The sequence below is a fragment of the Lepeophtheirus salmonis genome, chromosome 5 (assembly GCF_016086655.4).
Source record: "Lepeophtheirus salmonis chromosome 5, UVic_Lsal_1.4, whole genome shotgun sequence".
Classification (NCBI taxonomy): domain Eukaryota; kingdom Metazoa; phylum Arthropoda; class Copepoda; order Siphonostomatoida; family Caligidae; genus Lepeophtheirus; species Lepeophtheirus salmonis.
In genome coordinates this window covers 13017532-13043483 of record NC_052135.2, presented here as the reverse complement: position 1 = coordinate 13043483, position 25952 = coordinate 13017532, and the positions used below count along the sequence as shown (strand labels likewise).

At 30.7% G+C, this 25952-nt stretch overlaps 1 protein-coding gene across 3 annotated transcripts; it reads left to right on the top strand.

The window, feature by feature from the left end:
- The first annotated feature begins 16719 nt into the window (after nt 1-16719).
- Ptx1 (pituitary homeobox homolog Ptx1) lies at nt 16720-19934 on the top strand. 3 transcript variants are annotated; one of them, XM_071888284.1, is made up of 4 exons: nt 16720-17418; nt 17501-18212; nt 18681-18931; nt 19023-19934. In XM_071888284.1, exons 2-4 carry the CDS (start codon nt 17696-17698, stop codon nt 19680-19682), a joined length of 1428 nt encoding a protein of 475 aa, XP_071744385.1. In that variant the 5' UTR covers nt 16720-17418; nt 17501-17695; the 3' UTR covers nt 19683-19934. The 3 variants fall into 3 exon arrangements, with proteins under 3 accessions (XP_071744385.1, XP_071744384.1, XP_040568866.1); XM_071888283.1 differs by having other exon boundaries at nt 17474-18212; XM_040712932.2 differs by having other exon boundaries at nt 16720-18212.
- Nucleotides 19935-25952: the final 6018 nt, after the last annotated feature.

Sequence of the window (25952 nt, the reverse complement as noted above, 5' to 3'; positions counted from 1 at the left end):
TTACAATTAAAAAAAAAAATGAATAAAAACAAAAAACATTTTATAGGGTTGTATCGATCATTAATTTGAGATTCAAAATATGTCCTGTTCCTATTATTGATCATTGAAAAACCCCTCTTATACCTTTAAACGATACCCATCATTTTTATAAGTATTGGATGTTAATAACACCATAATAGATTTAAAATGACGTCACTTACTCATATTTAGAGTAACGTTATTGAACTGTTATATTCCACTTTTTTGTTTTAGATTCGCACACACCCTTAACTCGGTGTAATCTCAATAACACAAAAATATAAAATGTTTTTATTGTCAACTGTCAATGTTTGTAATTATTTTCTCCTAATTAGTGTTCTAAACGTTGATTGGTGGAGTTGACATTAGCTATTGTTAAGCTATGTACAATTTTCGACTATCAAGGAACAATGCGTAATTTCATAAATGATTTTGGGCATGTACGTTAGAAAAGGTTGTGTGATACAATAAAAGTAACGATTTAGGACATAACTGGAGTGGACGTCCAAATTTTGGGATTAATAAATCCAATATATTTTATCGTAGCTAAGCTTTTTTTTGCATATATTCGAATTATACATTTTAATTTAAATAAACTTTATATATGTGTTTTTCTAAACGTAACTATAAAAACTGTGATTTTCTAAATCTGACCTTGGTACTTAAAATGCTTTAACTTTATTAATTTTATATCTTTTTTTTAAAACTAATAATAATTAAGCCGTTGATTTATGGAAATTTTGATTTTATGAGAACACAAAATGTTTGTTTATTGTAGGGTGAGTGATTATTTTCCATATAGCAGTCCATTTTGGACACCTTGTGAATAAAAATTCAAAACTAATTTTATAAATTTTAGCGACAAGATCCATGGAAAATTGTGTTTTTTTAAGAAGATGTATTACATTAATGACATACTGTTTATTGAACATTTAGCTACGATTCTTTGTGGCCTTCATTTCATCATCATTTGATTTTCAGCCTCATCTTCCTCGCCAATAAGGACAAAAGACCCCAATATTGTAAGCATATGAACTCTTTCCATCTCCCTTATATTCAATATCAACTAACTTTGATTTGTGGAGATTTACTTCAAAACCCGGCATCCTTTCTGCATTCCTCAAGGATATAAATGTATAATGTATCTTCAATCGATATTGTTAACCATATCATTTCAAAAAATTTACAACTATTTTAAGTGCATAGATGAAAGTAAATATAGATAGATTTCATGTTTTCATGTCTCTACTTACTCCTATGTATTTTTAACACCACAATTAACCTCCTCCCCAATTTCATTCATGCCCTCATGGTATTAATAGTATTTGGGGCACTATCCCTTTCATTATAGATGAAAAAACATGAATAAATGTGTTATTATAACACGTTTTAACATTTTTTTTTTTTTTATCCTTAAAGCAAAGGAAAATTTTTTTTAATACATTTTTTTTTAACAAGATATCTTCTAAGTTTTTGATTTTTTTTTGTCTTAAATTGAAATTTGCTGACAAAAAAATAATACTTTAAAGTAAATAAATGTTTAATCATTTTAAAGCAACACATTATAGGAAGGCATACATATTATCTGAGTCAAAAAAGAGAAAAACTCAGACATACAATTTATCAAAGCAATAATTAAATTTTTTTTTAAATATTTTTAATTAAAATTCAGCTGTTTTTGTCGCTCCCAAGAAGGAAATATATATACTTCAATTTCCTTGGTAAGATGGATAAATTGTAATATTGTAATGACTACTTATACGTAACCAGTGCAACTCCATCTGACCAATCAGAAAGGGGGATTAATATTCAGCTCTTTGAAAAAAAAATCAAAAACTACATTTCTAATAACATGAAGTTTTTTGGAGGAAAATTTCACAAAATACACAGCTATTTACAAAAAAAATTTAAAATTTCCAAAAAAAATTGACAAATTAAATTGTGGGACCAAAAATTAAAAAATTATATTTCTAATATTCAATTTTTTGAAAAAGAAATTCAACAATCCGCATTTATTCACACAACAGTCAATTTTCTGGAAAAAAAAATCAAAAATTACATTTCAAATATTAAGTTTTTGGAGAAAAATTTCAAAAATCCACAGCCATTCACAGAAAAATTAAAAAAATTTCGAAACAAATTTGAAAAATTACATTATGCAAACAAAAATTAGATTTCAAAAATTCCCACAAAAATAACTTTTTGGCAAAAAAATTCAAAAATTACATTTCATATATGATGTTTTTGGAGGGAATTTTCAAAAATCCTTAGCTTTACACATTAAATTAAATTTTCTAGTAAAAAGAAAAGAATAATTAATTTGGGTTAGGGGCTACAGCCCCTCCAGCCCACTTCCTGTTTGCGCCCATGTAATTGTGAAAATTTGAAGGAGAGTATTTTAACTTTAATGTCATTTCATTAAATCAGCTATCACGAAAGCGAGAAGGAGATATACAAGGAATTACTCCGATGTCGATCATCAATTATACTCGGAGTCCAACCCCGAGTATCAAATAATCAAGTATAATTCCCATCTTCTATGAAGATATGTAAATGTTTTATCTGATTTCTTAAATATCCATAATTGCTTGTATGTAGTAGAATTTTTTTTTCACTTTTCAGGAGTTAAATATTAATGATAGAATCTTAGGAAAAGAAAACTCACTCTTCAAAGCGGACTAGCTAAAAAATACAACCGATTAACTTGACTACCTATTGATATAAAAAATTAGAGTGGTTCTTAGTTAATGCTGGTATAGGTGAAAAGTAAAGGAGTTCATTATAATCTAGATGTAGACTTGGCTCATTGCATATTCATTCAGAAAGTACATGAGTTTGGAAATAATTATTTGAATTACAAAGTTATGTGAACTTGGATTAAAAGTAATACCAGGACGTTGGAATAAAGGACAGAGTGGGAATTTGCCATGGTAGATAGGATTTTAAATCATTGGGGGGACAATTCGGGAAATATATAAATAATATGTATATATTTTCCAGAATCCAGTAAATTAGCGATACATTATATCAGTAATGTCATAAATGCAGTAAATCTTAGACGGGGGAAGGGGGGGTCGAAACATTTTTGAAAGTGTGAGCTGCCTCAGCAAAGAAAAGCTGACACTCGATCATCTAATTTTATGTGTGAAATTAAGTCTGAATGGATAAATAAATCTCTTCAGTTTCCTAAAATCTACACAGCGTCATGATAACAAGGAATTATCTGAACTGTGCATGTTGTATTTAGATGGCTTCAGCAATAAGGATTTTAACCTCAAGTGTCCTCAAGGCCTGCTGAATATAGTGTTCAATCCAGATTGTTCCTTTACAACACAATATCTTATATTTGTCAAATGGAACCAATTATACTAAATATCAGAGTGAGAAGTTAAATGTATTTTTATGTTTGATCTACAGTTCATAGTGGAGCACATTTACCAGAGGCGTGGGTGCTCCTTGGAATTATTTGTCTCTTCACAAGAAAACCCTGCAATATAAGAGAATCAATTCAACCATATCTAAGAATGCAATATCTGCTCTATTTTGTCATCTGTAGTGCTTAACCGCAGAAATGGTACAACTTGCACCTTCAGTGATTTAATTCCACCAAGTTAACAACACAACTTGGCTAAGAGGCTCATAGCAATCAAATATGAACACGGTGACAGGCAAGACAGACACATATATCGCTTTATTAGAGGTTTATGGAAACCACTTTTTCCGATAGACATAGGCACGACTCGTGCATATTTAGTTTTCATGCGGCTCCTGGCTCATCTTATCACTGGTTTTGCTATACATCCATAACGAAATAAAAACATCTTTAAAATATAGGGGGCTTGATGCACACTAATATATATATCCCTGCGTACGCCCCTGAGCAATGTATACTTATATTAGGCTATAGAAAGTCATACCACCTTACGGATAATGTATATTTTTTATTTTGCCTATTTGGACAGCATCACTTTTTCGCTACATCCAATTGATCCCTCATCCCTACATCACTCATACGTAGTAACCCCTTCTTCCAACTCACTTTTTTAACGTTTTGTATTAGATATAATATAAAACGTATATAATAAAGACTATCATGCTAAAAAGAAGATTGATGAACACACGCACTGCTTTGTTCAAATAATGAAGGAATATATTTATATTTTATATATAAAAATGATAGTTTTTTATATAAATAAAGATAAATAAATAAAAGAACGGATTTCAAAGTTACAAGTATATCATATGCTTCTTCTTTTTTTATATTTAGTATCATTATAAACTCATATACAACTAACATTAAATTTGCATTACATTACTGATCATCATCACATATGTTCCATTCTTTATTCTTTGTCATTATTACACAATGGAGACAGCAGAAGAGAAGAGGTTGAATCTTCTTCTTCTCTCTTTTTATTCCTCCTCCCATTTGTATTATTGTAGAATCTACATATATAATTTGTCAAATGATTTGAAAGAAAGAAAATTTATTAGCATTTACCACGGACTAACTCTTCTTCACTACATATATTTAGAGTTCAAAAACATAGACTTCCATGAATATTTATTTATTTATATAGAGTATTTATGGTTTTATGAGACGTGGATTTAAAACAAAATATTTATTTATATACATTGATATCATTGAGTGTTGTCTCTGCTCGAAATATAGATACGTATAGAGTTTGCTTGATCACATCAATTTATACTTATACTCGAATATACTTTGAAAATCGAGATTTTTTGTATAGATTCCATGGAACGTGCGTTCAAAGAACGTATCACTGAACGATATGGATTGTCTTTTGTTTGTTTTTTAACGCTAAAAACGTTTACTGCGATCCCTGTAAAGACTATGGAAAGTTTTGTAATACTACTTTGCATGCGTTTGTCGAGTGCCCTTTAATGTCTTTTTTAATTGATTTTGTTTCTCTAAATATGGAGGGAGGAAAACATTAATACCTTAATGGCAACAATTTTGTTCGGCTTGCCTACAAGGCAAAGACGAAAAAGTGAAGAAAATCCGGCTCTTTTGAGTGTCAAAGCCCTTAATGGTAATAATTGACATTGTCAAATATAAATTGTCAAATTCAACTAGATATAATAGAACTACTTTAAAAACAATTCTCCGTAGATTATGAACGCTGTCATCGAGGGAGACCAATGGATTGGTTTTTATGTTTTATATTATTGAGTGTGTGATTGTTTTCTATGACTTTCTGACTGTCGGAATGTTTGACTTTTTTTTAAGATGTAAATCTTGGCTAGGAGGTCTAATTTAAAGCTAAAATGCTTATTTATGTTAATACAACACAATTCCAATTAGCAATTTCATATTATAATATTTTATGTTTTGTTATACTATAAACTACTCATATATTTTTCTTTAAATTGTCAACTTTTAATCAATAGTATAAATTAATGTACATCAGTTTTCTTTTGTCAGTCTATTTAACTGATAAAGTAAGTTTAAGATATAAACATGTACGTATAATTGACCAAATTTCCGCAGAAAAATGACCTAACTTTGAGATCGGACCCTGGGAGCTATGATAAAAAGCCAAGTCTATTTTTGGTACAATTATATCCCTACATTTACAAAATATGTTGCCAAAGTTTCATATTCATAAAAGTTGGGTAATCTTTATTATTCGATTTGACATAAAGACCTCTTTACTAATTTATCGACTCGATTCAACCCATAACGAGTCGATTGTGTTTGATTCGATTCAACACAACACAAATATCATTTATCAATAATAAGGACCACGTTAAATATCCTCGTTCACATGGATAGTCACATTCCATTTAAGTAATAATTATCATATTTATACCTATTTACAATTAAAATAAAAATATATAAATATTTATGACTTTTATGATGTTCTAATAAATTTCGAAAAACCACAAAAAGGAGCTTCACTGTATCTTCAGATAGAGCAAGTGTATTTTGAGGAACTCAAAATCATAAATAAATAGAGAAAGCTCTTGAATGTATTGATCCACATCTAGCTATGTGCTTGATGATGACCAAATAAATTCTTATAATATATACACAACAGAAACACAACATTCCACTATATATATTTATGTGTATCACTTAGAAGCACTTTAGTTGTAAAAGTACTTTTCTGATTAAGTTTTTGTATAAAATAACAATTATTTATTTTGAATTAAAGCTTTTAGCAAGCTTTAAATTGTACTAATCGGTCAATAAATAAAGGAGATATGAGTTATTCCTAACAGCTCTTGTAATAATTGTTATTGGTCACATTGCAACAGAATAGTTTTGAAATTTAAGATACTAATGGAGTCACATGAAGAAATAGGAACTTTAATCTTCAAAATTGAGACCTCTCAAGCCATTTGAAATCAGTTAATTTTAACCATAAGAAACAACGCGTGATTTTTTACATTTTAAATGGCTTGAAGGGTTTAAAAATTGTGTTTAAAAGCCTGAAACTTATAATAAATAATAATTAGGGATCGCCATAGTTTACTTTTATATTAGTACTGGGACGGTGCAGTATCGAACCACGATTCGGTAAGGTACCTGTATTCTTTATTACAAAAGATTTATCCTATTAAAAAAAATTATATTTTATTTCGATACGCTCATCTTTTACAAATAACTTTGAGACTTAATTAAGCAAAGTTAATTTAAATTACTAACTATATTATAATAGATAACTTTATGCGGTTTTTTTTTTTTTTTTTTTTTTTTTTTTTTGTAGATAAATGATATTTTGAAAGATTTTATTATTGAAGAAAAGTACAGTATAAATAGATAATTGTTAAATCCTAAGAACACTACACAAGTCTTATCTTTATTTTTTAAGACAGCTCATTCGAAAATCAGTTAAGAATATGTAGTGTATCTTGAAGCATTCGTGCCAAACCGCTGATCGTACAGTAAGTTCTCAATCTTAAAAATATACATTATATAGTACTAGAAAAATTGTCTGAGGACAAACATTGCCTCAGACTGAGCACAAATAACAATTGAGACACATGTATATTCAGCTTAATTTTTTTCATTCTACACATTTTCTTAAATAAAAAAAATAATCCAATTAGAAGCTTTAATTATAAAAGTATATTAAGCAGATACATTTTCAAAAAACTAAATTGTCATTAAACCCACTTTTCCAGATCCATAAGAAATTCTTAGCTATATGGAATTCAGATCCAACTGTATCCCCCTGGCAACGTAAAAAAAAGCATTGTAAAACGCTACAATTGCACACAAAAAAACTCGGAGAATTGACTGATTGATTAAAGCTAATTATTGCTTATAATATATATTGTATTTTATTTATATATTCTATATAGGAACAAAAGGGCAAGAAACGAGACCGATAAGCAATATATTGCGGTTTCGGTTCGACTTTGTCGGTTCCAGTTTTAGCAGTACAAGAATCCGAACTGCTAGACTGATAAGGGCACAACCTTGCAAATTATATAATTATACAAATACATAATAAAATTAAAGCTATTGAAAGTATTTAATTCAATTTGCTTGAAGTTTGTACTACTTGAAAGAAAGTAAAAGAATAAAAAATAAAGTAGGTTAGTTGCTTGATAAATATGTCTAAAATAATAATTAAAAAAATAGTTTCTCAAATCACAATCAATAAAGGTAATAAATATTTCATAATTTTTATGATTTCTTTGACATATTTGATTAAACGTGATTGAACCTTCTTATCACTTTATGAACTATGTAGTTTTTTTATTATTTTTTAAACAATGATAACTAAGTTTATCATGAGTAGATTATAATTATTAATTATATTGCAGGTGCAATAAAATAATGCTACCAAGTGATTGGGAAAAACGAAAAACAAGTAAATTTACTTACTTATGTTAATTAAAGTCAAACAAATGCAAAAATGATTAAACTTTTAATAGTGTGGTTTTTTTGCATGTGTTTTTAAAAAAATATATACATGCTTACTACAGAGAAAGCCATAAATAAGGGTCTTTGAATACATACATTTTTACAAAATAAATGATTAATTACAAGCTTAATTAAATAAGAAAAAAAAATATTTAAGCGACATTTAGTAATATATTATAGCTCATAAATTATTTGCACGAAAATACATATTATGTATATATTATATATAGACAACTGAATAAAAGCAGTTTGTATAAGGAGGAGACAAATTGAGATGGACACTTTCTTCCAACTAAAAGAGATTTATGTACAAGGCAGTAAATATTAGTGATGGGACGATTAATAAGAATCGGAGAATCGGGTGTTTTTTCTGGAATCGGAAAATGCATCGAAAAAATTATGTGTAATTTGGGATTCCAATTCTTATTTATTTCTGGTATTTAACTATTTATTACTTTTCTAAATTATGAGAAAAAATATAAAGAACTTTTGCTTTTTACTAGAAAATTTTATATTTGAAATTTAATTTATTTTTCCAAAAAAATAACTTTCTATGAATAACTATGTATTTTTGAAATTTTTTCTCCATAAAAGTTAATATTTGATTTTCTTTTCAAAAAATTTTGTATTAAAAATTTAATTTTTGAAATATTTTTCTAAGAAAAATAATTTTTGATATTTTTTTCCAATTTTTTTTTTTTTTTTTTGAAAAACCAGGAGATTTTTTAAATATTTTTCTAAAAAAATAATGTTTGAAATATTTTTCTAAAAAAATAATATTTGAAATGTTTTTCCAAAAAAATTAATATTTGAATTTTTTTATTTTTTCTGAAGAGCTATTGATTTTTGATATTTTATTCCAAAAAAAATTATTAAAACCTTGACAATAGTCATGGTTTTTTGAGAAATTTTAAATATAAAATTGTATATTTGAAATTTTTTAGGGTATTGTTTTACAAAAAAAATTCTAAACCAAGCCCTCCTACCCTAAAAATATATATATATATAATCATGTGGGCGCCCCTGATATCAAAAGGGTATTTTTTAACTATTATTTAAAATATTAAAGAGTCGGAATCCGCATCGAGAATTTTTACTAGAATCGCATCTGCATCAAGGATTTTTAGGAATCGTCCCATCACTAGTAAATATATATATAAAAAAAATGCAATAAACATTATTTTTTTACAAGGGAAAAAATGTGACTTTAAATAAAGGCCGTGAAGAATACATAAAATATTTTAATTATCTAAGTATGAGCAAAGCGTTTTCTCAGTACCCAAAAAAAAATATTGAATCATCTCCTAAATAGGTGCGATAGATTTCAACAACATAAGATCAACAGCACTCTAGAGACCTGCGCAATAATATGAACCCACAATTACATGGACCATTAACTGCGTCCCTCTTGACTCTTTACTTACAACCCTTGGAATAATAATATCATGAACAGAGCAGCAACAAGAACATATGGGCAACCCAATAATCTCATCTCTGATGAGTTTTTTCACGCGCAAAATGTTATTACTACATATCATCATCATATTTTGCAGATAATATTAATAATTCTATTCCACCACAAGATTCCATCCTTTTTTCTCTTTTTTTTCCTCTTCTTCTTTTCGACATAATAATATCTCATCATGATGCCATTTATCTCTCATGGGACTCTTCCAGCCCCCCCCTCCCTCCTTCTTTATTTCTCGATAGGAGGATCCCTACATACAAATGTAATATATATCATTTTCAACACCTGTTATTATTAGGGGGTCAACTATTATAGAAAGATGATAAGGAAAAGAGTCAAAAGCCAATTTATTCGTTTACTTTAGCAATAAATAATATGTATAGTCAATGACGTCAACACGTTGTAATAATATTGTAATACAGGGGCAGGGCTGTAGGGGCAGTACCCCACCCCCAAATAAGGAACCTTTGATTCTTACTAGAAAGTTTAATATTTGAAATTTAATTTAATTTTTCAAGTTTTCTTCCAAAAATTTTATTTTTTTGAGAATAGATATGGAAATTTTTTTTATATTTGAAATTTAATTTAAAAAATTTCATTTTTTTTTGTAAACAGCTCTGATTTTTTGAATTTTTGGAAAAAATTAAATTTTTTGGAGCAGTTCTGAGTTTTTTAAATTTTTTCAAAAAAAATTTTTTGAGAATAGCTATGGATTTTTGAAATTAGTTCCAAAAAATTAAATATCTAATATATATATAATAATTAAAAAATTCAGAGCTTTCCGAATTTTTGAATTTTTTTTACAAAAATTAAATTTTTTGGGGACAGTTCTTAATTTTTTAAATTTTTTGGTAACAGCTCTGAATTTTTTAAATTTTTCTGAGAACAGTGCTGAATTTTTTTAGTTTTTTGAGAATAGCTATGGATTTTTGAAATTTTTTCCAAAAAATTAAATATTTAATTTTTCAATTTTTTTCCAATTTTGAACCCCCCTCCGCACCTTTCCAAAAAAATAATAATAATATTCATATAATCCTGCGGGCGCCTTTGTAATCTTTATTAACCTAAAAGTCATCATTTTATATGATGTTATTATAATAACACCCATGTTACATATAGAAATTGACTCAAGAATCATTTCCTTTTTTCTTTTTTCAAGAAACGCAAAGTTTCTATTTACGTTTTTTTGTCCTGATCGTCAATAGCCCTACTATAAACCAAGTAAAAAATGTCCCTGTCAACTAAAGTAGATTCCTTCCCAAATTGAAATACATTCCGTATGGTATTGCTTTTGATGAGATCATTTTCCATAGATAAGACCAAGGTTAATAGAAATACAAGGTTATTCTATCATATAATCGGGCTTGCTAGAATTTTCAATTTGATGTACCGTACTGAATGTCGGACAGGACAGACATATATGACTTCACAGAGTATAACAGCCGCACTCTAAAAGTAACAGTCAGGGAAGATGATATATAGGTACTCTTGCTAACAGTTATACTCTTTGACGTCACTATGGAAAAGCGTGGTGGAAGTTAAACATTTGTAGGTAAAGCGTTATGGTATGTTCTTGCATTTCTATTGACCTTGGATAAAGCAATATATATGTAACCCCAATTTTATTAGAATATTGTTTATTACTTTATTTCTATATGATTTTATGAAATATGATGTTTTTTCTTCCCTTGATAGAATCCCCCTTTTTCATTCAATTAAAAGAGTCAAGTCATGGAAATTGCAAAGTTAATTACTTATAGGCGTAATATTCTAAGCCCTTTGCAACAAGACAAACTGTGGTGCTGACTAAAGCATTAAACCAAGTAGTACATTGAGCACCGTTAGCTTGAGGAAATAGTATGGTCAAACTTGGTATTAAAAAAGTTTGAATAATTAATAATACGCATATAATTTTTTCTTGTCTTAAATATTTACATATTATTATAAAGCAAATTACTCCAAAATAATGGGTCAGTGTAGTGTCTGAGGATGTAAAATAGAAATGAGTCAAATTTCCAAAAGGTTCAAAGAAACGTTCGCTTTCTTAAATTTCCCAATCCCAAAAATCCAAAAGAAGTCGCAAGAAGCAAAAAAAATGGATATCAAATCTTAAATATCTTCCTAATTAGAAACCTGCTGACCATTCTGTATGTGAAAATCATTTTGAATCATAATTCCCTTTCCATAATTGTTCAAGCAAGAAGTAAATGAATAATGAAGTAAATAAAAGTAGAAATAGTACAGTACTTGGCTCATTCACACGCGAGAACAGGAAATTATTCACCAAAATGCTTGCAATAATAATACATATCTCTAGCGTACAAAAAAAGTAAATTTTGACTAAGATATTTTTTTTCGCTAATAATGACGTTAGCCTTCGATGCGCTACTTGATGAAATGCTTTAGTGTAGACCATTTCGAAGAAATATTGATCAAGTGATCTTTTTTTTTCTAATGATTTTAAATCACACTATTTTTTTTTCTATATACTAGTGTTGGGTTGCGCTCTGAAAACCCTTGAACGATCTTAGACTGTTATGTTTTTAGTGTACCGAACAAATTCAGTCCTTAAAATAATTTTGGTTTGGACATGTCTCAAAGAAAAATTCGATCTGGATCGGTCTCATTTAAAATTCGGTCTAGACCGATTCTGTAGATGAATTTTTTTGACGTCTGTTGTGCTTAAAAATTATGACCATTGACCTATAATAACGTCATATGAAGTTAAATGACTGACATAAATCATATTTGTATCATTCATAAATCAGGCGGGTAGAGTAGAAAATCGGTCCATATTTTAGATTGGTACTGAAAAAAGGAGGGCAAAAAAATCTGAAAATCCCTTTGAAAACGATTAAGTTTCAGTCTGAGATCACGACGATCTGGATCGAAATATCAGTCCAACTCGGCCGAGAATAATCCCCTAAGACTCAACCAAAAATAGTATTCGGTCTTGGACAGAGTCTCAACACTAATTTGTTGCATTACATAGTTTAAATTGATCAAAGTTCCATTATTCCCAAATACGACGAGTGTTCAAAAAGTTAGGTGAGCTTAGTAAAAAAATGTATGCTTCAATATTTATGTTGACCCCTTCAAAGTAATCCCCCTCAGATACAATAGACTTGTGTCAACGCTTTTTCCAATCCTAAAAAATACTTTTCATAAGCATTTTTCGGTATAGCCTTGAGCTTTTGCAGTTTTTATCTCCTCAATCGTTGCAAATCTCCGCCGTCCTTTCATAGGTCTATTCAGTTGCTAGAAGAAGAAAAAGTCACATGGGGGCAAATCCGGTGAATATGGTGGCACAAATATGGTTGTGGTGTTGTTGTTGTTGGCCAAAAAATGCTGCAATTCTTTTGGTTCAAATTATGCAGTTTTGTAACAAACTTCCCTGACACTTGTCTCATGCCCAAAACGTTTGAAAAAAAAATTATGGTACGAGCCAATCGATATTTCAATATCCGCTGCAACTTCTCTAATAGTGATTCGACTGTTTTCAATAACAATTTTCTTCACTGCTTATACGTTTCCATCTGTTGTTGACGTGCTTGGACACACCCAGAGCGAGCCACATCATTGGCATCTCCGCAACCTTCTTAGAATAGTTTGTAAACTTCTTCTTAGTGTTTAAAATTAGAGGTCCTGACAGGTTTTGATTGGAGTGGCTATTCTTGTAAATCAAACAGTCCCTAGGCTATAATATACATATAGATGTAAGCACACGTTGCTTTGATTGATTAGAAATGACGTCATTAGCCACTGTATCTAATTATTATTTCTAGTATATTATTACTTATTAGCAAACTAAATATTGATATGTACTGTACCTAATCAATGGGGGAGCTTCTACTAGCATAATATACACATGTATAACAAGTTACAACTTTACCACCAACGCGGCATGAGGAACTTCTCCTCTGGGAATATTTACATAGTGTGTGAATGTAAGTTATAATTTGGACCATGTTGATGAAGAAGAAGCCCTAAAACTAAAAAAAAAAAGTTTTTATTTCATTTTATTTTTTAGATGAGTTTGAAAAACAAATCTGAACGATGCTTCACTTAAATAAATACATTTTGCACGATTGTTTTTTCTAGGAGAGAGAGAAAAAAAAACAAGAGTACTACACATTTAATAATAGTGATATTCCCTTCTTCTATGTATGTATGTATGTATGTGATACATTCAAATACATAACATTCATACTATGTATGTATTTATATATTAAAATGCTGTTCTTTTTTGTGTATCCTTTCCTTAGAATTACATACATATATTTCCCCTCTATTTCTTCTTCCCCCATCTTAGTTTTTTTTCTTAAATCCTCCGTAATCCCCCCTCTGAACATACGCTCACTGGTTGACTCTCGTTACGTAGGGTTTTCTCCCTTTTCTTCCTTTTCTGCTTCTTTCTTTATTTGAAAAAAAAGAGAAGAGAAGAAGAAGGAGCAGAGCTAGAGCTAGATAGAAAAGGAAACAAAGAAAGAGAGAGAGAGAAAAAAAGAAAAAGAAAAAAAAGGAAGAATCTTCCTCCCTAGCTAACTGTTACAACATTATTCCATAATAATTTCTAATACATACCCCTCTTTCCCAGAAAACTTTTAAGTATATTGTAATATATTTTTTCTTACTTAGTTAGATGAATCTTATTTACTATTATGTACTTGGATAAATTGAGACCCTTCCTCTCTCTCTAATTTATTCTACCTTTTCTCATAATGTCTGCCCTTGAAGGTACACACGTACCTGAAACACACTTGATCACCCTGTACGCGCAAATCTACGCAATAAATATTAATAATACATAACTAGAACGAGAACGAAGGATGTTACTACTCATAAAATGTCTCCATGTCATCAAAACTCATCCCCTGTAGGGAGCCATGGCCATGAGAAGGGGGTTCAAATGGGTTTTTAATAGCGGTCGTGGTGGTTATATAATTTTGTTGTTTTTATGCATACACGTGATCAAAAAGGTTTTTGTTATTATTTCATTATTTTTTATTATTAGAAAATCATGGAGATTCTAAATAAATAAAAATGGAGGGTGGTCGCATGGACGGATGTGTATCAGTATTTGTTTTTCCCGTGTTTCGTAAACTCTATCAGTCATTCCATCATTTCAAGGTGGGATTCTATGCACTTTTTTAACTAGAGATACATAGGGTTTCCAACTTAGTGACATTTTACTAATCATTTTTAAAACTCCACATATTATGGGACAAAAAGTGCGTTCCATTTTAGCTCAATACGGATTCCGTTTTTCAAGAGGTGATTGGCAACCCTAGAGCTGCAGCATCTTCCAGGCCTTTGATTCGATGTTCTCACTGAAGTTGTTACCCTAATAAAACAAACATTTACACTGTATTTTTCTGTCAGCTGTCGATGTTTCTGCTCCCCCCCCCCTAATCAGAATTTGGAAAACTAATTCGTTCAATTATAATTAACCTATATGGACATTTTTAACAGTGTCCATCATAATTATAACCAAATAAGTAACTACCTCACTCCATCCTAATATGCAATAATGAATATAATTATAATAATTTAGATCACATTTGTTATTGTATTTCTCCATATACAAGGCCTAAATAAATATTATAATATATCATTAGGACTTATATATAAAATTAGGTGACTAATTCGAATAAGAACTTTAATAATTATTTGTCAAATCGGATTATTATGCTGTAATCATATTTATTACCCAGCAATATCCATTCTTAGATTATGTCAAGGGATACAGTGGGATTTATTCGTCTAAGACTGGAGAGTTGTGACCACATTTTTATTACTTGATTTTAACAATCGTTTATCTTTAAATTTACCACCTAGGTCCATCAATACTGAGGGCTGTAACAATAGCATAAATATGAAATACATCACCTCAATCATAATAATTCCAAATTTTGGGGTTTAATAAAAAATAGGTTATTAAACAATTTCCATTAATAGAAATGTCATTTCAAGCTTATCAATCCGCAAAGAAAATAGTAGCTAAGGTCCTTGGATCTTGGATTTTGGTCTGTTTACGGGACTAAATGTATGAATAAAGTGTGAATGGGTTTTACTATAAAGAAAGATCAATTAATTATTCGTTCTGGCCCACGAGATAAAGTAATAATGAATGCATTGATCGGTCGAAACAAAAATTACGACAGTATGGAACGAGCGCATTTTTGCCATTATCCATTATATTTAGTAAGTGTTGTAAGTTTAGTAAGTTATCTAGACATGACGGATTTGCTATAATTTGTTATAAAAATTCTTCAAAAGTGGAGTGGAGGCTAAAGGCTCCATGGTTCCGGGGCCACTGGTGCGGTGTAGAAGTGACCAAGAAACTTGATGATACAAATTATAAATAAAAAGTGAACCCCTGATGAAAAGACATTTAAAATTGAAGAATTAAGTATACATTGTAATTATATAATTATGAAATTTTCAACTTGAGTACGTATTTAAATATATTACGTTTTTGGCTCATGGTTATTATTTCCTTGCTCTTACAAAAGTGCAACTGTCGTTCTTTACTTATTTCATTGCTATGTCTAGTTTTGTTAAATTGCTATGGTTACCAACTGTACTCTTGTCTCTGGAAATGTACTCTTTTTACAGCCTATCCGTGTACCTTTGGCTCAATTCAGTAAATGTGGTGTTTTTTGAAGGAAAAACATCACAATAATAAGTTAAAAATCAACTTATGTATATATAATTTAATTCATAACAAAGAAAGACAAAGGTCCAAAATATTTTCTTTTCAAGAGAAAAATATAGAATCCAAAATATTTTGCATTAAAAAAAAACGAGAATAAATAATTTTATATTCTTAAATTTAATAATTTCAAAATATGATCCCCATCACTTCAAGGTCAGGCGTTCTCTGTCTCGGAAATCAAAAGATTTCCCCTCTAACCCCTACCTTGTTTGCATTTTGCAAAAGAAAAGAAACAGAAGAAGGCTCAAAATCACAGACATAAATTAACTATTGAAATAATTTTTTAGAAAATAATTTAGAAAAATATCAGTTCTCAAATAATTAATTATTGTAGAAGAAAAATTTTAATATTACACTTTTTTTTGAAAAAAATAAATCCAATGCTATTGACTGAAAGTTATATTTTTGGAAAAAAAATATATAATAATCACAGAAACATAAATTTCAAAAAAAATTCACAGCCGTTGTCAAAAAATTAAAATTTTTAGAAAAAAAAACATAGATGTTACATTTTGTAAGAAAAAAAATCAAAAATCCATAGCTCTTCACAAACAAAAAAATTTCAAAACTCCATAGTTACAAAAAAAAATTAATTTTTTGGAAAAAAAAAATCAAAAACCCACAGCTGTTGTAAGTAAATTTTAAACATTACATTTTTGGATCGAAAAAATCAAGAATCCAGAGTTATTCACAGAAAATTAAATTTTTTTCAAAAAATTTCAAAAATCCATAGCTAATCACAAAAAATTAAACTTGTGTTGGAATTTTTTTATAAAATCCATAGCTATTCCATTTACAAATCTCAAACATTAAATTTTTTGATCTGAGGCATAATTTACCCCAACAACCTTTTTTGAAAAAAATAAAATAAAAAAATACCATTATTTTCGCGAATTTAAAATAAAATAAATCCAATAACAAATGTAATCTAAATCACGATAATTATAATCCTTATTACATATTAGGATGGAGTGAGGCGACTTTGGTTTTACTTATGATTAAGTTTTTCTTTTGTATGCCGTATTTAGTGTCATAATGCGAACATAATATTCAATTCTGGCAGAATTAATGAGGTAATTTAGTACGTCTCTTCCTTTTCTGATAAGATATTTTTATTAGGGTGTTTATTTGAACACACGTAATATGTATATTTTTATCAATTTATGGCCTTTCTATGCAATAAATCATGGAGAAATTAATAGAAATGTTGGGAAGAGATGACGATGATGAGGCAAGGAAAGGGAGCCAGGTCTGGTTGTTTGATATTGTTATCATAGTTATACAAGAAAGAAGTATGAATGAACATACTTGAAAGTGAGTCGTAGATGGTGGTTGGACCATTTGTCCACTGTATTTTTTAATTCCTTAGCTACTCAATACACACATATATATATAGTGTATTATTGTAGAAGAGAGCGCAGAGACGGCGAATAAAAAGAGTTCCCGCAGCGTGGCGGAGTGTATTGTAAAGCAGGAGGAGGAAGGAGGAGCTACGCGGCGCTTAAGGATTATCCGGAAAGAAATATATTTTTTCATTTGAAAAGTAAAGAGCAGTAGTTGATTTCAGTTAATCGTGATAGTGTGATGTACAATGGATATGTTAGGTTCTACGAGTACTGCAGGGTTAGTGCATGCGGGATTGGGTGCTGGTTTGAGTGATTTAGGTCTGGAGGGTCTAATGCCTCAATATCCCCATCACCACCACCATGGTCATGGGCATGGCCATCACCTTCATCATGCAGCGGCACAGCATCATCACCCCAGTAGCAGCAGTGGCGGAGTCTCTGCCGACTTTCATCATGTTCAATACCCTCATCACCATCACTCACTGCACCATCATGGGCAGAGTCCGCACCAGCTCAATCACCATCAAGCACTTGCTTCGCATCGTCCTTTTACGCCCCTCAACCATCTCCATTCCACCACGGGCGGTGGTGGGGGATCCAACAACAACCCCTCCAACAATTCCGGTAATTCCCCATCTCTACAACAATCCGTGAATTCATCTTCCTCTAGTTCTGCGGCGGACAATCAAGGGATTGTAGACTCCACTTTCTCACCCTCTAGCTCACATTTACCATCCTCCACCACTCTCAAAATCAAATCAGGTAATTAGAACTACTCATTCCCCCCCCAAATATCCCCAATTAATGTCAACTATAGTCAACTAACTATCTTCTTCATCTTTCGTGTACCTACTTTGTCTGTCTTTTTTCGTCTTCCCAAACACAACACTAAATACATAATAGTAGTATACATATTTAACTTGCTTATTTCAAGCTGCGAGAATAGGAGTTAATGACTTTGACAGGAACACACACTATAACGGATTGCTTTTTAATCACTTGAAAAATAGCTTTGAGAGGGAATTATTATTATTATTACATATGTACTCTAATGATTTTAACAAGAAAATTCCCACACTTTTTCTTATTTTACTGATTTTATTTGTTTTTGACTTCACCACTATTTCTCTCGTTTTCTCGCTTGTCCTCTCTTATCCCTTGCTTGACTCCCCCCATGCCCATTTATAACTGCATCATTGTATTTATATCCTTTTCCAAAATGTCTTGTAGATCCCGGTCATTTAGTAGAGCCCTCAAGTCAATCTCCAGATGACACCCACATCAATCCAGATAGTCAATTAGATGATTCCAAAGATGGTAAAAAAGGGAGTGGAATGAAACGACAAAGGCGACAACGAACTCATTTTACTTCGCAACAACTTCAGGAGTTGGAGGCTTTTTTCTCAAGGAATCGATATCCAGACATGTCCACAAGGGATGAAATCTCCATGTGGTTGAATCTCACAGAACCCAGAATTCGAGTAAGTCCCGTTATCAATCCTAGTCAATGTTGTATTATGTATATTATTGTTGTAATAACTATCTTCAACTCTTCTTTCATTTACCTTCCAGGTTTGGTTCAAGAATCGCCGTGCCAAGTGGCGAAAACGGGAGCGACATCTCATCACAGGAACGGATTTCAGCAAGTCGGGTTTTGGAACTAATTTCAATGGACTCATGCAACCCTTTGACGAGAGTCTTTACTCGGGTTATACATCATACAACAACTGGGCCGTGAAGGCTGCTCCGAGCACTTTGGCTAAAGCAGGATTTGCAGCTGCAGCCTGGGGATTGGGCGCTATGCATAATGCGGCAGCTCAATCTAGTTTCAGCCCTGTGGGATCCTCCAATACTCTTCCCGGCTATGGTAACTCTGCAGCTGATAGCACCTACGGTGTTTATTCTCCAGTCGGCTCTTCCACGAAAGAAGAGTCCTCTCAATCACAAAATAATAACCCAGGGGCCCTTCAACAGCAACAACAAACCTATTCACCCACGAGTTCAATAGCGGCTCTTCGTCTAAAGGCCAAAACAGAGGACAATTATACATACAGAGCTGGAGGAGGCGTGTCTCCTTTGCAGCAAGAGGATGGAAGGAGTGATTCAACGGGATCCGCTGCTGCACCTCCACTTCATCAAGGAGGGGATCACTCATCTCCTTCGTCCTCCTCGGTCTGTGGTAGTGGGGGATCAAGTGGAGGCTATAATTTGAATTCGGATAGAACTGTGTAAAAGTTGACTCTTTGTAATAATGGCAATGAAGTACCAACCCACCCACACACACAACCACATATATACTAAATAAATATATATAGAGATATATTCGAGGAATACTTAAGAAACAAACGGATGAGGAGGGATAGCAAGCTCTTTATTTCACTTAATTACATATGATTATATTTTATTTTAATATTATTATTATTATTCATCTATCATCATTTTTGTTGTTTAATTTCAATATAAACATATTATTACTTATACAAATACCAAGCGATTTCAGGCTACTTCAAGGGATTCAATATTTCTGGTATCTAGATCTACATACAGGGGCGTCCAAAGGGGGAGGATGTAGCCCCCCCTTTACCCAAATTAAAGGAACTTTTGATTCTGACTAGAAAATTTAATATTTGAAATTTATTAGCTGTTAATAGCTATGGATTTTTGAAATTTTTACCCGAAATGATTTAGTTTTTTCGAAACATCTCTGGATTTTTTGTGGATAACCATGGATTTTTGAAATTTTTTGTGAATAGCAATGGATTTTTTAAAATTTTCTCCGAAAAATTGTATATTTGAAAAAATTTTACATACATTAATTTTAAAATTTTTTAGATTGATTTGTGTAAAAAGCTTCGGAGTTTTGAATTATTTTCCTAAAATTTAAAATCAAATTTTCGAAATTTTTTCCCCAAAAATTTCAGCTTTTTCGGATCTGCTCTATTTTTTGATATAGCAATTGTTTTTTTCTAATGTTTTCCAAAAAAATTTACTTTTTGTGAATAGTTATGGATTTTTTTAATTTGTTTTCCAAAAATCTAATTTTTTTGAGAATAGCTATGAATTTTTTGAAAAAAAATATCAGGAAAATTTAATTTTCAATTTTTTTCCAAAAAACCAAGCCCCCCTTAAAAAGACATATAATCCTGCGGACGCCTCTGATATAGCATATTAAATACTTTGGTATTTATGTATTAATTCTGATTAATTTAATAATTTTGTTTTATGATAATTCATTGGAGCAGGAATAGACAAGGAATAATCTAAACTTCTTCCACTCGTTTTAGCTCAAGGGAGGAGAAGAAGAAAGGGTTATGATGATGAAGATTTAAAAGAAGAAGAAAATCTTGAAAGTTCATAGAATAATAAGTAGAAAGGGGAGGAGCTACTTAGCTTACTTGCAGAAGAGAGAAGGATAGAAAGTTGTAACTATGTACGTATGTACAAACTTCTTCTTTTGGGGAGAGGGGGGGGTAGACTTTTTGCTCTAGAAATGGATATTGCGCAGTCGCTATGGTGAAGCGACTTTTTCCTAGGTAAAATAATCGCTTCTACACATTTACAGGACGGAAATAATTGTTTATTTCTTCTGAATACCAAAGGATTCAACAATTTTTCATTTTTATTACATCAAAATTAGTGATGGGACGATTAAAAAAAAAAAAAAATACAATCCCGATTCCGCGCCGATTCTAGATAACATTCCCAATTCTAATACTTTAAATCATAGCTAAAAAAATAACATTTTGCTATAAATTTACAAGAATTGATAAGATAAATCGCCTTCCTTTATTTGATGAGCTTTTTCCAAGGCAAATTTTCCCAGGTTGAGTGCTCCCACGGCAAACTAAAGTGCAATTATGCATAGGCCAAGGTTAATAAAAATAAAAGGTTCTACCATAACGCGTGAACGACTGAAGTTTGACTTCCACCACGCTTTTTAATAGTGACGTGATAGAGTATGATTGGTTGTGTGTTTTACACAACAGTCAGTACGATACATCAAATAGAAAATTCTGGCGAGCCCGACTATATGATGGTCTAACCTTGTATTTCTATTTTCCTTGGCATAAACGAGCTTTCCTAGATCCCATGACAAAACTTACTGCCTTAAAATAACAATATCTGCACCCACCACTTGTGAACTTTTGTCCAGGTTTAGTTTGTGTTCAATTTGTTTCTTCTGTGTTTTTGAGCATTTTACCCTAATAAATTAATTTATTAGGGTATTTATAAAATTATAAAACTCAAGTAACAATTTTACATGGTCGTTTTTTAAATCTTGACGGATATATTAAATATTTTTCATAACTTAGACAATTTGTAAATATTGAATTACCGGTAATAAATAAATAATCGCAAATTAAAGGTTATCTTCCCGATGACGATTCCAATTCCAGAAAAAAAAAACCGATTACTATTAATCGTCACTAATCAAAAAAAATCCCACCAATGGAAGACTTCACTATGTATATTCACTTCAGATTTTTGGTCCATTAAATAATATTTCTCCTAAATAAAATTAACCCTCTAACAGAAAAATACCATATGTATTTTGTAGTCAGCTATGGATTCCCTCCTCTGACTTGATACGTCATAATTTATTCTTTTTGATAAATAAACGAAAAAAGTGCAAGTTTTATTTTACTCATGATACGTTTCCAAAAGGACAGGAATACAATTTCTTGTGGATCCCTCGTCGTTTATACAATATATATATATATTGGCCATCTTACTATTTCTATGAAGAAATTTTGGCTATGATATAGAAATACAATGTATATGTAGCTATTTTAAAAGACAATATTTGAGTACAGTATGGAATAAAATTTCATAGGATTCGAATATTATGAAATTAATATATATAATTCATTTTAAAAATTGCCGAGCAGTAATATGTGGCTGATAGTCTGGGAGTACTTTGGAAATAAATAGCAGTTGGTTGACTTATTTGGGTTTTTTCCTGTTTCTTTTTGGATGAAAGGTTGCGTGTTACAATAAAGGTAATCACGTGAGGGAGGATCAACTGTCTTCTGTTTACATATTATCTAAAGACTGTTTTTATACATTTATGAAATGTGGTGGGACATCATAAAATCAATCTTGAGCAAAAATCCAGAATAGGAGAAAATCCCATTATTTTTTTTTTACTTCATACAGCCCAATATGAGTTAATTATAAATTTATATTCAAATTTGTGGTATGAGTTAAGATACTTTATTTAGTTTATTTTCTTTTTTCGCGGCAATTTCTAAAATCTTTTATTGCGACGATCAATTTATGCTAATTTAAGTGTAATTTACATTTAACCCAAAGGGTTAATAAGATTAATTTGTTGATAGACATTGAGGATAATTTGACGAATAATACAAATGGGATCCATGGGGTCCAAGGTCGGCTGATTTTTTTTTTAAATTAAATATAAATATGATGTTAATCTCCTTCCCTCTAAAGTTTTAATTACTTATTACAATGAGTCAAATATTCAACTTGATTTAATTTAAGAACATTTTTTATGCAAATAACAATAATAAATGTGGATTTCAGTAAGGGACACTATAATTTTGTTGCATGGTTTAATTCAACACCTTCAAATATTTACTTCTTTATTCCTCTAAAAATATTATTTTGCATAATCATCTTAATCTCTAACTTAAACTCAACTTTTTTTAACTGATGCAATATTTGTTTGACGGATAGTCTTCAAATGCAATTTTTGAAGAAAAAACTTCTGCTTAGTACAATTTCTATACAAGCTAAACCCTTAGCAAATGTTATGCTCGGTTCAGGTTCAACAGTTCTTTTGGTTTCAGTTCTTTCATTTCTAGAGTCTCGGTCTCCATTCAGCTTTATCTGTCTCGGTTTTTTTTAACCAGGCTCAGTTTGGTAAGAGGCATTTAAAACAAGGGGCGTCGCTAGAAAATTCAGGCCCAGGAAATGAAATTAGGTAGGGGCCGCAGTTACCTTATAAGCAGAATGTGTAGTACTCCAAGTTCCACCAGGGCCCCCAAAAGCTAGGTTGCTAGAATGAACGATCTTTAAGACTCGTTCCATTTGACTCCTTAGTTAACTTTTAATTTATTTTTTCCCTTCCCTCTTTTATTTGCAACGTCTGGTGCCTAAAACAGATCTATAAGAAGCCCTTATCTATTATGAACTTAGATACAGTTGTATGACTCTGGCGACGTAAAAAAACATTCTAAAAAACACAAAAAAAAACCTCAGAAATTTGACGTATATTGATTAAAGCTAATTTTTTTTTTTAATATATATTGTATTTTCTTTATAAATTCTATATAGAAAAAAAGCACATGAACCGAGACCGATAAGCAATATATTGCTGTCTCGATTCCGGTCTTCGTTTGACTTTGCCAATTCCGGTTATAGATGTTCTGGCTAGACCGAAAAGGGCAAAACCTTGCCTATAACGGATTTATATTGGTATGTTGCTAAATTTTGGTGTGTTGGAGTAAAACCATATTTGGATAATTGAGCTACATACAAAAAGTGTTGAAATTGTCTCTGGTATTCCCCTATTATTATTTATTAACAATTTCTTAATTGATTATTTAAAAAAATAATTTATATTTGAGCTTTGATTAATTCTTACAACTATATATGGTGGGGTTTAAGGGAGTAATGACTCATGAGATACAATTATTTTAGACAGTATGATATTAGTTTACCTATTAGAAAAGCTGAAACTTGATATAAATGGAATCAATAGTGTGTTTGATCTGATTTATTTTCTATTCCGATTCAATGTTACGTAGAGTCTACATTGATAGGGAGTGATATTATTTTTTATACCGCTTCAGTTTGGTAACAGGGACTTAAAATAAGGGAGGATACTAGAAAATTCGTCCCCAGGAAATGATATTGGATACAAACAGCTATCTTATACTTAGAGTGCGTAGTGTCCAAAGTTCCAGCAGGTGCTCCGAAAGCTAAGGCTAATTGTTTTCAAAGTGGGGCCGTGAGAGGAGGCTAGGAAGGGGGGGGGATGGAAGATGGAGTCTACACATGTTTTGGATAAACCCCTTTTAATAAAATATTACAAAGCAATATTATAAAAGAGTATCGAATAAAATACTATGTAAGGTTTTAATATTATGAATATATACATATATCTGTAATTCTGAATTCATTTTAAAAATTGAGAGAGAATAATTTGACAATGATAGTCAAGTAGAACTTCAGAGAAAAATAGTAGTTGTTGTGTTGACTTATTTGGCTAACTACCAGATGATTTCGGTACTTTTTTCTGTTTCTATTTGGAGGAAAGGTTGTGTGATACAATAAAGGTAACGACTTGTTTCATTTATATAAAATTATAAGGCTAAAATATACACAAAATAAATAAATAAGGACAAGAACCGAGACCTACCAGCAATATATTGCGGTTTCGATTTTGACTTTGTCGATTTCAGTTCTAACAGTTCAAGAAGATACATACTAAGACTAACTCGCTAATCCACTTCTTCCCCTTTTTTAATTCGTATTCAATATAAGTTCTGCCGCCATTTTTCCCCTTAGTACAGTAATTTGTTTTGTTGTTTTTTCTAATTTGTCTTCTTGGTGCATTTTCAAATCTACAACCCATACATTAAAAAAAACTTTGATAGACGGGGAATAGATCTTTTTTTATGAAAAAATCAACTTATTAGCAAAAAATAAAACTTATCCTCCAGAGCCAAGGAATCTGGTCTGATCAGAATGAAACATAGGGCTGGGTATGTCTAAGGCCTGTATCTGTCTCAGTTTTCGAAATGAATACCCTGGTGATGCGTTTTTATTAGCGTACAAACAAACATACATATAACTATAATATTATATTTTAGTAGAAGATAAGTTATCATAGAAACTCAAGCAGAGAGAAATAGTTAAGGCCATCAAAAAAGTGATAGTCGATTAGACTCAACCTTCATATACAAAGAGATAAAGAAGCTGAATTGCTTTTAAAAAATTTAATAAGATTTATATTATACATATTATATATAATTTTTTGAATAATCTGAGGATTATTTAAATTTTTTGTTATAGCTTAAATCTTTAAATTCCCCTTAAACCACCCTTTGGTGACGGAACGACATACTGCTAATCGTTACAAGAAGTTACCATGAAATTTGAAGGGGTAGCCTCGGAAATTAAAATTTGAGAAAATTGATTTATTATTTTGAAAATTTGATGAACTGAGAAATGCAAGATGACTAAGGCCTGTTCGCAGGGGGTGGGAAGAAGGAGGAGTAATAAAAATTTAACTTAATTTTTCAAATTTATTTTCCAAAAAATTTAATTATTTGTGAACAGCTGTGGATTTTTGAAAAAAAATAAATATTTTAATTTTTTTTCCCACAAAAAGTTTAACCCATTAAGACCGAAGGTATTAATCAATTTTTTCTTAAATGAGATCAGTTCTTTCTTTTTAAATGATAATTTTTTTAATAAAAAAAGAATTGACAAGTCTCAAAATTTGCACATATATTCTCAAACTATTACTTAACA